This window comes from Nannospalax galili, unplaced genomic scaffold (assembly GCF_000622305.1).
Source record: "Nannospalax galili isolate Female #2095 unplaced genomic scaffold, S.galili_v1.0 scaffold274, whole genome shotgun sequence".
Classification (NCBI taxonomy): Eukaryota; Metazoa; Chordata; class Mammalia; order Rodentia; family Spalacidae; genus Nannospalax; species Nannospalax galili.
Genome location: NW_008335435.1, coordinates 2,743,208 through 2,756,429, shown reverse-complemented (window position 1 = coordinate 2,756,429; position 13,222 = coordinate 2,743,208). Strand labels below are relative to the sequence as shown.

The 13,222-nt window shown below is 41.2% G+C and overlaps 1 protein-coding gene across 1 annotated transcript in view; it reads left to right on the top strand.

Moving 5' to 3' along the window:
- LOC103731686 (liver carboxylesterase 1-like) overlaps positions 1–11,541 on the top strand; it is a 37,762-nt gene extending 26,221 nt beyond the window's left edge. Inside the window, 5 exon segments of the mRNA XM_008830090.1 lie at positions 2,291–2,305; positions 5,268–5,415; positions 9,595–9,726; positions 10,993–11,065; positions 11,364–11,541. Of these exon segments, the coding sequence (XP_008828312.1) occupies positions 2,291–2,305; positions 5,268–5,415; positions 9,595–9,726; positions 10,993–11,065; positions 11,364–11,541 (546 nt within the window).
- Positions 11,542–13,222: the final 1,681 nt, after the last annotated feature.

Genomic DNA, 13,222 nt, shown 5'->3' with positions numbered 1-13,222 from the left:
CTCTTTCTGCAATGGTCCCTGAGCCATGGGTGGGTGAGGTTCCATGTAGGAGTCCCATCCTACTCTCTGCAGTCTCTTATTCTCCAAAACTTGGCCAATTATGGCCTTCTGTGTGTAACAAACTCTGATAAACATGGAAGCCTCGCTGGTGAGAGTTGAGGGGTGCATTAGCCCTCTCTCTGCCTCTTATTCCACTATGTTCCATGAGTCTTAGTTGTAGATACTCAATAGCAGATGTGTCACCTAGTACTGGGCATCTCCCAGATGTGTGTTCTCTGTGCCTGACCAGATGTGCAACTCTGCAGTGGACTCCATCTCTTGCAAAAAGAAGCTTCTTTGATGAGTGCTGTATGGCATGCTTGTCACTCTAAGGGAGGTCTCTTCTATCTGACACTGTGTTCCCTGCCAAGGAACTCCCAGGTGTACATATGGATTAATGTTCAGACACTCTATGTGCATTTCTCATAAGGTTTCTAGGGCATCAATTTTCCTCCTAGGTTTGCTAGCCCCCACCCCCCTGCCCCCGGCCCTGGTGATTCACTCGTCTTTCATTCATCTCTACTTTCCCTCCCATCTGGCTTCCCTCCTCCCTCCCTCCCTAGTCACAGTGTCTCCATTATCCCTCCCTCCCATAATACCTCCTGACTCCCGCCATCCTCCTCTTCTGACTTCCCTCCCTCCCCCACACCATGGTCCCTTGCATGTCCTCCCTCTTCGCCTCCCTGCCGATTGCTCCCACTCTTTCCCCCTCCCTCAGGTAACATGTTCCCCACGATCCCCCTTTCAGGTTGTTTCTTGTTCTTTATCTCCATGTATCTTTTCCCTTTCCATGGCTCCTGCTGTTGCATCAGAATTTACGTACTCACGTGTGAAGGACTGGTGCTACAATCCACAAATGAGGGAGGGCATGCGTCGCTTGCTTTTCTGAGTTTATGTTACTTCACTTAGTATAACATTCTCTAGCTCCATCCATTTAACTGCAAATAATTTCATCTTGTTTTACTGCTGAGCAGAACTCCATTGAGTGGATTTACCACATTTTCATTAACTATTCATCAACTGAGGGACATTTAGGTTGTTTCCATTTCTTAGCTTTGTGAAGAGAGCAGCAACAAACATGGATGTACAGGTATCTCTCCAGTATGATGAGTCCTTTAGGTATATGCTAAGGAGAGGTATCGCTGGGTCATATGGTCGGTTTATTTTTTGTTTTTTGAGGGTCTCCACGTGGCTTTCCATAGTGGTTGCCCAAGACATTGCCACCAGTGAATGAGTGTTCCTCTTTCTCCACATCCTCTCCAGCATTTGAAGTCTTTCATTCTCTTGATCTTTGCCAATATGACTGGGGTAAGATCGAATCTTAAAGTGGTTTTTATCTGCATTTCTCTAATTACTAATGATTTTGAATACTTTTTCAGGTGCTTCTTTGCCATTTTTACTTTTTCCTTTGAGAATTCTGTTTAGGTCTACTGCCCATTTTTTTTTACTGGGTCACTTATTTTCTTCTTTCTTTCTTTTTTGAGTTCTTTGTATATTCTGGATATTAACCCTCTGTCAGATGTGTATCTGGTGAAGATTTTCTCCCACTCAGTGGGTTTCCTCTTCCCTTCCTTGGTTGTTTCTTTTGCTGTCCAGAAACTTTGTAATTTAATGAGGTCTCACTTACTGAATGTTGACCTTAGGGCCTGAGCAGCTGGTGTCTGATTTAGAAAGTCCTTTCCTGGGCCTATATCTTGGATAGTGCTGCCTATGTTTTCTTCTAGCAGTTTCTGAGTTTCAGGTTTCATATTGAGGTCTTTGATCCATTGGGAGTTGACTTTTGTACAGGGTGAAAGATAAGGGTCAAGTTTCATTCTTCTGCAGGTGGAGATCAAGTTTTGCCAACACTATTTGTTGAAGATGCTGTCTTTCCTCCATTGTGTGTTCTTAGCACCTTTGTCAAATATCAGGTGGCTGAAATTATATGAACTCGTGTTTAGGTCTTCTGTTGTGTTCTGTTGATCTATGTGTCTATTTTTGTGCCAGTACCATGCTGTTTTTATGACTTTAGCTTTGTAATATAATCTGAGATCTGGTATGGTGATGCCTCTAGCATTGTTCTTTTTGCCCAAGATTGTTTTGGCTATCTGGGGTCTTTTGTGATTCCATATGAGTTTTAGGATGATTTTGTCAAGCTCTGTGAAGAATGTCATGGGTATTTTGATTGGGATTGCATTGAATCTATAAATTGCTTTGGGTTAAGTTGGTCATTTTCACAATATTGATTCTACCAATCTATGAGCATGGTAAGTCTTTCCATCTCCTAGTGTCTTCCTTTATCTCTTTCTTTAGAGTTTTGAATTTTTCACTGTAGAGATCTTTATTATCTTTGGTTAGGTTTAGTCCTAAACTTTTTTGAGGCTATTGAGAATGGAAGGGTGTCCTCGAGTGCTTTTTCTGATTGCTTGTTATTGACATAAAGAAAGGCTACTGATTTTTGTAAGTTGATTTTGTATCCTGCCACTTTACCGAAAGTATTAATCAATTCTAACCCTTTTCTAGTGGAATTTTTGGGATCTCTTATGCATAATACCATCTGCAAATAGGGATAATTTGAGCTTTTCTTTTCCAATTGGCACTCCTTTAATTTCCTTCTTCTGTCTTATTGCTCTTGCAAAATTTTCAAGCACTATATTGAAAAGGAGTGGAGATAGTGGACAGCCCTGCTTGGTTCCGGATTTTAATGGAAATTCTTCCAGTTTTTCAGGACAAAAGTTTCAAGCACTATATTGAAAAGGAATGGAGATAGTAGACAGGTATATCTGGTTCCTGATTTTAATGTGAGTGCTTCCAGTTTTTCTCCGTTTAGGATGATGTTGGCTATGGGTTTGTTGTATATAGCTTTAATTATGTTGAAGCACGTTCCCTCCAGACCAATTCCCTCTAGGACTTTTAAAATGAATGCATGTTGGATTTTGTCAAATGGCTTTTCTGCATCTATTGAGATGACCATGTAGTTTTTGTCTTTAAGTCCATTTATATGTTTTATTACATTTATTGACCTATGAATGTTAAACCATCCCTACATCTCTGGAATAAAGCCAACTTGATTGTGGTGGATGATCTTTTTGATGTGTGTCTGTATGTAGTTTACAAGTATTTTGTTGAATATCTTTGCATCTATGTTCATTAAGGACATGGGTCTATAGCTTTCTTTTCTGTTGTATCTTTACCTGGTTTTGGTATTAGAGTGATGCTGGCTTCATAGAAGGAGTGTGGGATTACTTCTGTTTCTATCTTTTTGAATAATTTAAGCAGTATTGGTTGTAGATTTTCTTGGAATGTCTGGTAGAATTCCTCTGTGAATCCACCTGGGCCTGGGCTTTTTTTGGTCAGGAGGTTTTGTATTACTGTTTCAATTTCCTTATTTGTTATGGGTCTGTTTAGGCTGTTGATCTCCTCTTGGAGGTTTTCAAATTTAATGGAGTATAGATTTTTAAAGTATTCCTACAATATTTTGGATTTTTTAGAGTCTGTTGTGATGTTTCCCTTTTGCCTCTGATTTTGTTGATTTGGATTTGGTCTTTCTTTTTTTGGTTAACTGGGCTAATGGTCTGTCTATATTGTTTAACCTTTCAAAGAACCAGCTTTTAGATTCATTGATTTTTTTGTATTGTTTTATTTGTTTCTATTTCATTAATTTCTGCTCTGAGTTTTGTTATTTCTTCTCATCTACTAGGTTTGGGGTTGGTTTGTTCTTGCCTTTCCAGAATCTTGAGTTGTACTGTCAAGTTGTTTACATGTGTTCTTTCTGTTTTTTTTTTTTTAATGTAGGCACAAAGCTATAAGCTTCCCACTTAGGACTGCTTTTAGGGTGTCCCAGAGGTTTTGTTGTGTTATGTTCTTGTTTTCATTTTGTTCCAGGAATACTTTTATTTCTTTCTTAACTTCTTCTTTGACGCATTCATGATTCAGGAGTGTGTTGTTTAATCTCCATGATTTCATGTATTTACTAGAGCTTTTTTTGCTGTTGATTATAAGCTTTCTTGCACTGTGGTCTGATAGAAGGCATGGAATTATCTCAATTTTTTGTATTTGTTAAGATTTGTTTTGTGCCCCAGAATGTGGTCAATTTTAGAATAACTTGCGTGAGCTGTTGAGTAGAAAGTGTATTCTTTTGTGGTTGGGTGGAATATTCTGTATATATATCTTAGGTCCATTTCATGTAGTATGACATTTAATTCGGATGTCTCTCTGTTTATTCTTTGTCCAGTTGACCTATTGAAAAAAATTTGGGTCTTAAAGTCACCCACTATCACTAAGTTGGTGTCAATCTCTGTTTTATAGTCCTGGACTACTGATTTTATGAAATTGGGTGCTCCAGAGTTTGTTGCATAAATGTTCATGATTATAATATCTTCTTGGTCAATTGTTCCTTTGATTAGCATGAAGTACCCCTCCTTATCTCTTCTGATGAGTTTTAATTTGAAGTCTATTTTGTCAGAAATTAAAATTGCAACACCTGCCTGCTTCTTAGGGCCATTTGCTTGTAATATTTTTTTTCCATCCTTTCATCCTAAGGTGGTGTCTATCCTTGAACGTGACTTGACTTTCTTGAAGACAACAAAAAGATAGGTTTTCTTTCTTGATCCATTGCACCTGCCTGTGTCTTTTGACAGGGGAGATGAGGTCATTGATATTTAGTGTTATTATTGAAAGGTGTATATTGTATTCTGTCATTTAAGCTTCCTTAAATTAAGAAATTATATACCTATAGAGATTCAAGAAGCATGGAGAACACCATTAAGACCTGATCAGAACAGAAAGTCCCCAGGGCATATCATACTAAAAACATTAAATATACAGAACAAAGAGAGGGTACTGAAAGCTGCTAGAGAAAAACAAGTTACATGTAAAGGAAAACCCATGACAATTACAGCTGACTTTTCAGTGTAAACTATGAAAGCCAGAATAGCCTGGAACAAAGTATTCCCAGTTCTAAACAACCATGGGTGCCAACCCTGAATGCTTTATCCAGCAAAACTATCTATCAGGTCAAAGGGGAACAGAAAATTTTTCCATGACATAAATAGGCTGAAAGAATTCATATCTTCCAAACCAGCACTACAGAGAATACTTGAAGCAATACAAAGGACTGAAGAAAGAAATGATTATGCCCAAGAGGCTACGGAAAGAAAATAAAGAACGGTATAACAATGGAAACACAAAATCGGCCACAAACACAAAGAAATTAAAATGACAGTGAGCATTTTCTTGATTCATTTCAGAAAATCTCTCAGGAACTGACTCCAGTGGCCACTGAGAAATATTTGGGAGGATCAGACTGCCATGCCAGTAAGAAAGACTTATTTATAGACTTGATGGGAGATGTGTTGTTTGCTGTTCCATCTGTGATTGTGGCCAGCTATCACAGAGGTGAGTACTAGGATGAACAAAAGAGATACTGACTCCCAGTATAGACAAATGTGGAAACTGCTGAGGGTCAGACTTCAAAGACTGACTCCATATGGACCAGAGAGTGGGAGGTAGGATGCTGTCCTACACTGTTTCTTCATTGTTTCTGCTGGTAGGAGTCTCTGAGTGCAGACACAGTTATTTTGCAAGTATTTTGAATTTTATCCCATTAAACACCAGTAAGGTAATAAGGACATGACATTGGAAAGGGACCAATCAGTGGCACATTACCAAGCATGTATCTGCTGTGAAGGGTGGAAACTGAGTTCTTAGAAACATGCAGAAGACCTAGCTTATGCTCATCCCATCCCCTCTTTGCAGGAGCTGGGTATTACCCATCAGTACTTACTTGCCATTGCTTGAAAGCTGTTCAGTTGAGTTAATTCCTTGGTACCTTGATCTGCTGCAAGGCAAATTCAGTCAAGGAGGTGCTGGAGGCAAAAGATAGGCTGACCTGCCTATAAGCAAGGGGCATGTGTGAGGCTCCAGCAGCATCTGCTACAGGGGCAACTTATCTAAAGTTACTATGTTATATAAAGTACAGACATTGAATAATTTATCGTGTAAGGTTTAGCAGAGTCTCCAGAGAGATTGAACCACAGGAGACAGATAACAGTCGGTAGACAGACAGTTGAGAGTGGATTTACTGGAGGAAACTGCTATGGGATTATTACGACTGAGAAGTGTGGGGTCAGACCAGGACCTCTGTAACTGGAGACCTTGGGATGCTGGTAGAGTGACCCCAAGAGTGAAGGCCCCAGGGAAGCCAATGGTATAATTCTCAATCAATCTGATGTAGAAGAATAGCGGTCCTTGAGGGCCACTGGTCCTGAGGTCCAAATGTGGAAAACCCTGAAGTTCTGATGCCCAAAGCAGGAGAAGATGAAAAAGAGAGGAAGTCGCCTTCTCTCTGCCTTTTCTTCTCCATGGTGCCCACAGTCAGATGGTGCCTCCTACACTGAGGGTGGACCTTCCTTTCTTAGTCCACCAGTTCATATGCCAGTATTCCCTGGAAACACTCTGATATACACCCAGAAATGATGCTTTACCATTTTCTAGATACTCCTTAATCCAGTCAAATTGATAACTAAAACTAACATTCAAAGAAAGTTTTCAAGGTCAGTTTTCAAGGTCACTTTGGGGTAGTTTGTTAATAGTAGTATGGCTGTAGGAAGAGTAAAAGAGAATTACAGTATCAAAGGCTGCCCAGGACCGGAAAGCCCAGATGCAGGGTGGTAGGAGGTACGTGAGAAGAAAGTCTGGAGATCAATGTCCACGCCTGGCTTTCATTTAACTCAGTGCACACTGGTGTAGGCAAGCTGAGGACCTAAGTTGGTACTCCATGGGACTCTTCAACATTGTCACAAGGCTGTGAAGATAAGGTATGATGTTAGCGATGCATGAGCCCACAGAAGGGGGAAGTGTCCCCTTATGGATGCCGTTTTGTAGGCTCACAGGACCCTTCTTTTGCCACTAGTTGATTAGCCAGGTCTCAAGGCATAGGCCAGGAAATGTTTCTCTGATCCAGACTTCTCTCTCTAATGACACTGGAAAGATTATTAAATTTAGCACTTTATAAGCATGATTAAAACTAGCTGCAGTGGGGCTGGAGAGATGACTCCATGGTTAAGAAGACTGACTCTTCTTGCAGAAGACCTGGGTTCAAATCCCAGCACCTACATGGCAGCTAATAACTGTCCCTAAGTCCAGTTTCAGGGTATCCAACAGTCTCTTCTGTCCTCTGCAGGCATTACACAACATGGGTGCATTTACATACATGCAGGCAATACATGCATAAACATAAAGTAAAAATAAATTAATTGTAAAAAGCCTAGCTGCAGTTTGTGCCCTCATACCTCTCAGTACAGTAATGCATGGGTGCTAATTTCTACTTCTACCTCCCAAGGGCCTGATGAAAGCCTTTAGCCAGGGCCATCCAGGGTCTAGTTTATCCTCCCATAAACTCACTGTTGCCCCCTCCATGTCTTGTGATCCTGACTACACTGGACTTGAGTTTTTCATCTGATATTTTATGCCTTTGAGTTCAGGGTCTTTTGGCCAGCATGACACAGGTTTTATCAACTTCTTTTTTACTGTGTCACTCTTCTTGATAAATAACATTTCTAGTTATAAAACACATGAAGAAGGTCCTAGATGCCATTCAGAAGTCTTCAGTCCAGAGTCATCTGCTATAATTTTACCTGTATTATCATCTAATTTTTCTTTGTCTTTCTTAAATATAATTTAAAATTTAATTTTAATTTTGTGCAAAGAACACTATATAGTGGGAATTTCCTTAATTCCAAGAAAAATCTATAAAAATGCTCATCATTCCATGGAGAAAGTCCATCCTTCCTAGCCTGTTGGATAGCTAGGCTGGAGGCTCATATTTTAATGGTACAGATGATATTATGATGAACCTTAATAATAAATGTTTAACCACATCTCTAGCAATTTTCTTAAGACTGATTTTAGAAATGAAGTTACTATTCTAGATCACAAGGATAACTTAAAGCTCTTAAAACATGTTGACAATTGCTTTCCAATATATAAGAATATTTCTTAACTCCCATTACTAATTGAAATACCAAGATATCAACTCCATAGTCTTTCCCTATCAGAAAATAGAGATTAGAAAGACCATCACACTGTTCTAACTTATATTTTTATTCTCTCTCTGTCTCTGTCTCTCTCCCTCTGTCTCTCTGTCTCTCTCTCTCTCTCTCTCCCCCGCCCCGTTATGTTTTCCTGATTTTCATTATTTAAATCTTTACCCTACTTTGCATTGACGACTAGTTTTATGATTGTACAAAATTTAGAGACCTCAGTGGTCTTGGGCAAAAAGACTAAAAAAATTTTTCTCATTCCTATAAGGTCTCTCCTTGATGGCTGGGTTCTCAGATACAGCCTAAAACATTTCATGGTAGATGCTAGGTTGCCTTTCCTTCAGCAAGTTCTGCTTGACTTTGAAGTGCTGCTTAAGAAGTGGATCACAGAGTCATAGAAGGACACTATTCAAAACAGCGTTTCCTGCCAAACCATTTCAGTGATGGAAGCTGAGGGGGCAATTCAGTAAACCATTCCATATCTTCACCCTGAAGTAACATAACTTGTATATCCATTTGTAGATGAATATTTAATGAGGTGAAAAAATGATTACAGTGTGGTCTAAAATGGCATATGTAATATCATATATATGAGAATATTGTCATATATATGAATGAGAATATGTGCTAAAATATCAAAGGTTGTCCCTTGAGGGCAGACTTATGAGCATAGGCCCTCCCCCATATTTTACAAGTTTCTTACTAAATCCAAGCACAGAAAAAGTCTCATATTTATCCACCAGCCTGATTTGGAGCCTGATCCTTCCTCTCCCAGTGTCACTACTCTGGGCATATAATGCCATGCCATGCTATGACCACTGGCACTGAGGTCCCAGGACTAGGGGTCTCCAGGCTTAGGGTCCATGAGGTAGTGCATAAGCAACAGGGATTGGTTGCTTCAATCTCCCAATGAACAGGAAAATTGGCCTCTTGAAGCTTTATTCAGGACATCTTTGTTGGGAAGAAAGGAAGTCAGAGGAGAAGAGGTGAGAGGTAAATTCACCTTCCCCTGGTAATTTGTGGCTTTAACACTCCCAGGACAAGCAGGAAGCAGGATTTGTCAGGTGACTAAAATATGAATCCTGAGTTTTGTGGTTTTTGAAAAGATGAGACAGGTGACTCCATCTCTGCACAGATTTGCATTTAAATATCTTCACTTTCAGACAAGCATCTTGGATTTGCCTCACTCTTCTGAATAGTTGAGGAAAGCTCTGCAGATGCTCAAAACCAGGCTGACAAGACCTATTAGAAAGCCGATCTGCTCAGAATGAATGAGCACCATGTGTCATCACGAAACACATGCAGTGCTCTCAGCGTGCACTGCATCCTCTCATTCTTTATTCAGGGAACACCTAGTTCAAATCCTACTTCCACCTCAACCAGCTGTACAACCCCCAGCTTGTTACCTGGATTTCCTGAAACACTGTTTCCTTCCATGTGGGGAGTCATGGTTTTCCTGCACAGGTAGAGGCCTTGATATCATCCAGGTGTGTGTCTGGTAACATATACTGAGCATGAACACATATCTTCTCAGATGCTGGAGCCCCCACCTACATGTATGAATTTAAGTATCGTCCAAGCTTCGTATCAGACATGAGACCTAAGACAGTGGTAGCAGACCATCGTGATGAAGTTTACTCTGTTTGGGGAACACCATTTTTAAAAGGTAATGACTCTTCATTGGTAAGGATCTTAAAATTAGGAGACCTGGCTTCCAGTTTTAGTTTGGTAGTTTAAGCAATTTTTCCTCTCCGAATCTTAGTTATTGTACATGTTACTGCAGCAAAATACCTGACCAGAATGATTCGAGGAAAAAGGGGGCTCTTCATGCTTGTGATTCCAAAGGGACGTTGTCCATCACGACATGGAAGGCATTGTGGCAGGAGGATGCTGGTCACATTGTATTGGCAGCTCATAACAGAGAGGACAGGAAGTGGTCTCAGGCTGTAAATCTCAAGGCCCGCCCTCAGTGATTTACTCCCTCCATCAAGTCTCTACCTCCTTAATGTTCCACAACTTTCCCAAAAAGTGCCACCAGTTGGCGACCAAGTGTCTAAGCACGTGTGCCTATTGGGGGCATTTCACATTCAGAATACAAGGACAGAGCTATATTAAGCAGTCCCCAACTTTTCTCCTGCTCTAACAGGCAGGTCCCTAGGCAAAACAGACATGCTCAGAATCCTGACCTGAGACATCAGTATGACAGGTAATGTATCACCTACAGAACTATGCTTCAGGGAAGAATGCTGTAGCTTAATTTTTCAATCTCCGGAATCTACCAGAATATGAACAAAGGTGTTTAGAACTGATGTTAGCCTTGGACAGGATCTAACGTGTGTCTTTATGTATCTCCGCCTATAGATCTAAATTCTATCTAATTCTATCTAAATTCTACATGTTTTAAATTTTATTATGCTTAATAACATAATATTTAAAGAAAGCTTTTCACAGACATCTTCAGTTTTTTAATTCCCAGCAGTTATATGTGACCTGTGACCCACATCATGACTATTCATGGCACACTGGTATCTCTGGGTGTCTCCCAGTTGGATGACCTCTTAGGACCTTTCTAGTTCTAGCGCTTTTCAGAATCTAGGAAAATAAAAGAGTGGGAAAGGATCCAGAGGTCAGAAACCTATGCTGTGAGGCAAAGGAAACTCTAGGGTGTGACTTTGCAATCTTGTATAGGGAGGGAGGGCCTGTCATGGGAAACAAAGGTGGCAAGCTCATAGATGGACTGAGTTGCCTACTGATGAGTCCTAGATTAGTCCTTTCCAAGCTGAGATTGAACAATGAGCCCGGATCTTCTACAAATGCAGACTCTGACTTCGCAGATCTATGGTAAAGGTCTATTTCTAAAAGCTACCAAACAATTCTAACAAAGCCCGTGAACCACAGCATGAACAGGAAAGGGTTCTTCTCTTCTCCACAGATGGTGCCTCAGAAGAGGAGATCAACCTCAGCAGGATGCTGATGAAGTTCTGGGGCAACTTTGCTCACAAAGGGTGAGGTTGATAGCAGGGTAGAGTAGGATTGGTGGGAGAGGTAGGGTGCGGGAGGATGCACATTGTGAAGAGGTCATTTCTAACATTTGAGTGGCCAGAGCACTGAACTGTGACCACAGTGCTCTGACAATGAGAACCCTCTGAAATGAGCAGACTGCCCCAGGAAATACAGAGCTCACTTCTCCAGAGCTGTATGAACACTTGGTAAAGATATACTGAGTAATCTCTACAATTCTCAGAGAATTGCAAGGACCACACAGGAGCTTTGAGTAATTCTGTTTGATTCTTTTCCCCAGAGACCCCAACGGGAGCGGCTGCCCCATTGGCCAGAGTATGACCAGATGGAAGGATACCTACAGATTGGTGCCATCACTCAGTCAGCCCAGAAACTGAAAGACAAAGAAGTGGCTTTCTGGACCAAACTCCGAGCAATGGAAGTGGTAGAGAAACCAACCAATGGAGACACTGAGAAATGAGCAAGAGGCACCCAGCCTTGGAAATCTCTAGCAGCCAAGGCAGGGCTATTCCATAGAAGGTGTTTAGACCAAAGAAGTTTCTCATTGCAGATGCTAGACTCTGTGTGATAGGATTTGGCAGAGGCCAGGGAGGAGAAAGGTTTGGAACTTGAAATCTCAATGTGTGAAATAAATGAAATGTTCTTTGGGGATCAAATCAGTTGTCTGTGTCTTGAACTGGCAAACCCATCTTCCTCAGAGAAGCATGAAGAGAGGGATCACATTCACTAGAGAGACTTCACCCTATGGGAATAGCTTGGGCTATATACATGCTGATTCCCAGAATGCTGCGAGGTGCTAATGGGGACCCTGGACCTGTTCACATCTCTGGCCTCCAACAACTTTGAACAATGGTACCTGGGAGGCTGAGGTGACACAGGTCAATAATGCACCCAGAAGTGTTAGGGGAAGGTCTCCAGTTTCTTCTGGTCTTGACCCTAGCAGCAATCAGGGTATAAAAATAGCTCAAGCAGTCAAGAGTTTACTTACAAGAAAGGAAGCAAGAATATACTCATTAGAAAAATGAGCCAAAGTGAGAAGCAGTGACCCAATTCTGGAAGACGTGGATTTCTACCTCTCCTTTCTCTGGTAACCCTCCTTGTGTTTCCTCCAGGGTTCCAGGGTGGGCACTTCTGGTAAAGAGGTGTATTCTTCTTGGAAGCCAATTTTACCCAGAATTCAGCCTGTTATAAGTACATGTATAAAATGTAAGACTATGTTTAGGAACTTAAGGTCACTAGGGGAAGGAGTAACAATACTCTGCATATGGTCCCCTAGTGAGGAAGTCTCTGAAGCTAATTTGGTGTGGTCCATCTAGAGACCATTAACATCTATAGTTCTTTACAATCTGATTTTTGGGGGCCTTGAGCTGGTCCATCTGGAGAAACTACTACCACTCTTTATATCTTGACCACAAGTTGACCACCACCATTATCTCTTTATAACTTGGTTCAGAGTCTTGAGAAAGCCCACTTGTTATTCTTTATATACTACTTTTGAGGACCTATTGGTCAGTGCCTCCTGGAACTAACCTCCTGCCTAAGAAAAGGAAGATTGAAGGGTACTAGTGAGCCTGTGACACTTCTGCCACAGTCCCTTGGTCCCTTCTTGAGCACAGCCCATGAGACTATTTCTTCTAAAAACTGTTTTGGGAGGATGAAGAGACGGCTCAGCGGTTAAGAGCACTGACTGCTCTTGCAGAGGACCCGGGTTCGAGTCCCAGCACCCACATGGCAGCTACGAACAGTCCTTAACTCCAGTTCCAGGGGAATCCGAAGCCCTCTTCTGACCTCCGCGGCATTGCACGACACGGGTGCACTCACATACACGCAGGCAATACACTCATACACATAAAATAAAAAAATAAAAACTGTTCTGTGTCATACTTTTCCCTTCTCTCAGGTCTTCCTTGCCCCCCACCCTTCCTCCCCCTTCTGTTCTCTTGGTTCTTGCTGTTACTTTAGGATATATATTCACATCTAAAGATTCAGAGCTAGGATCCACAAATGAGGAAGAGCACGTACTTTTTATTTTTCTGAGTCTGGGTTACCACACTCAGTGTAAGTTTCCAGTTCCATCCATTAACCTGCAAGTGTGTATAACACTTTTCATTATCCATTAATCAGTCAAGGGGCATTTTGGT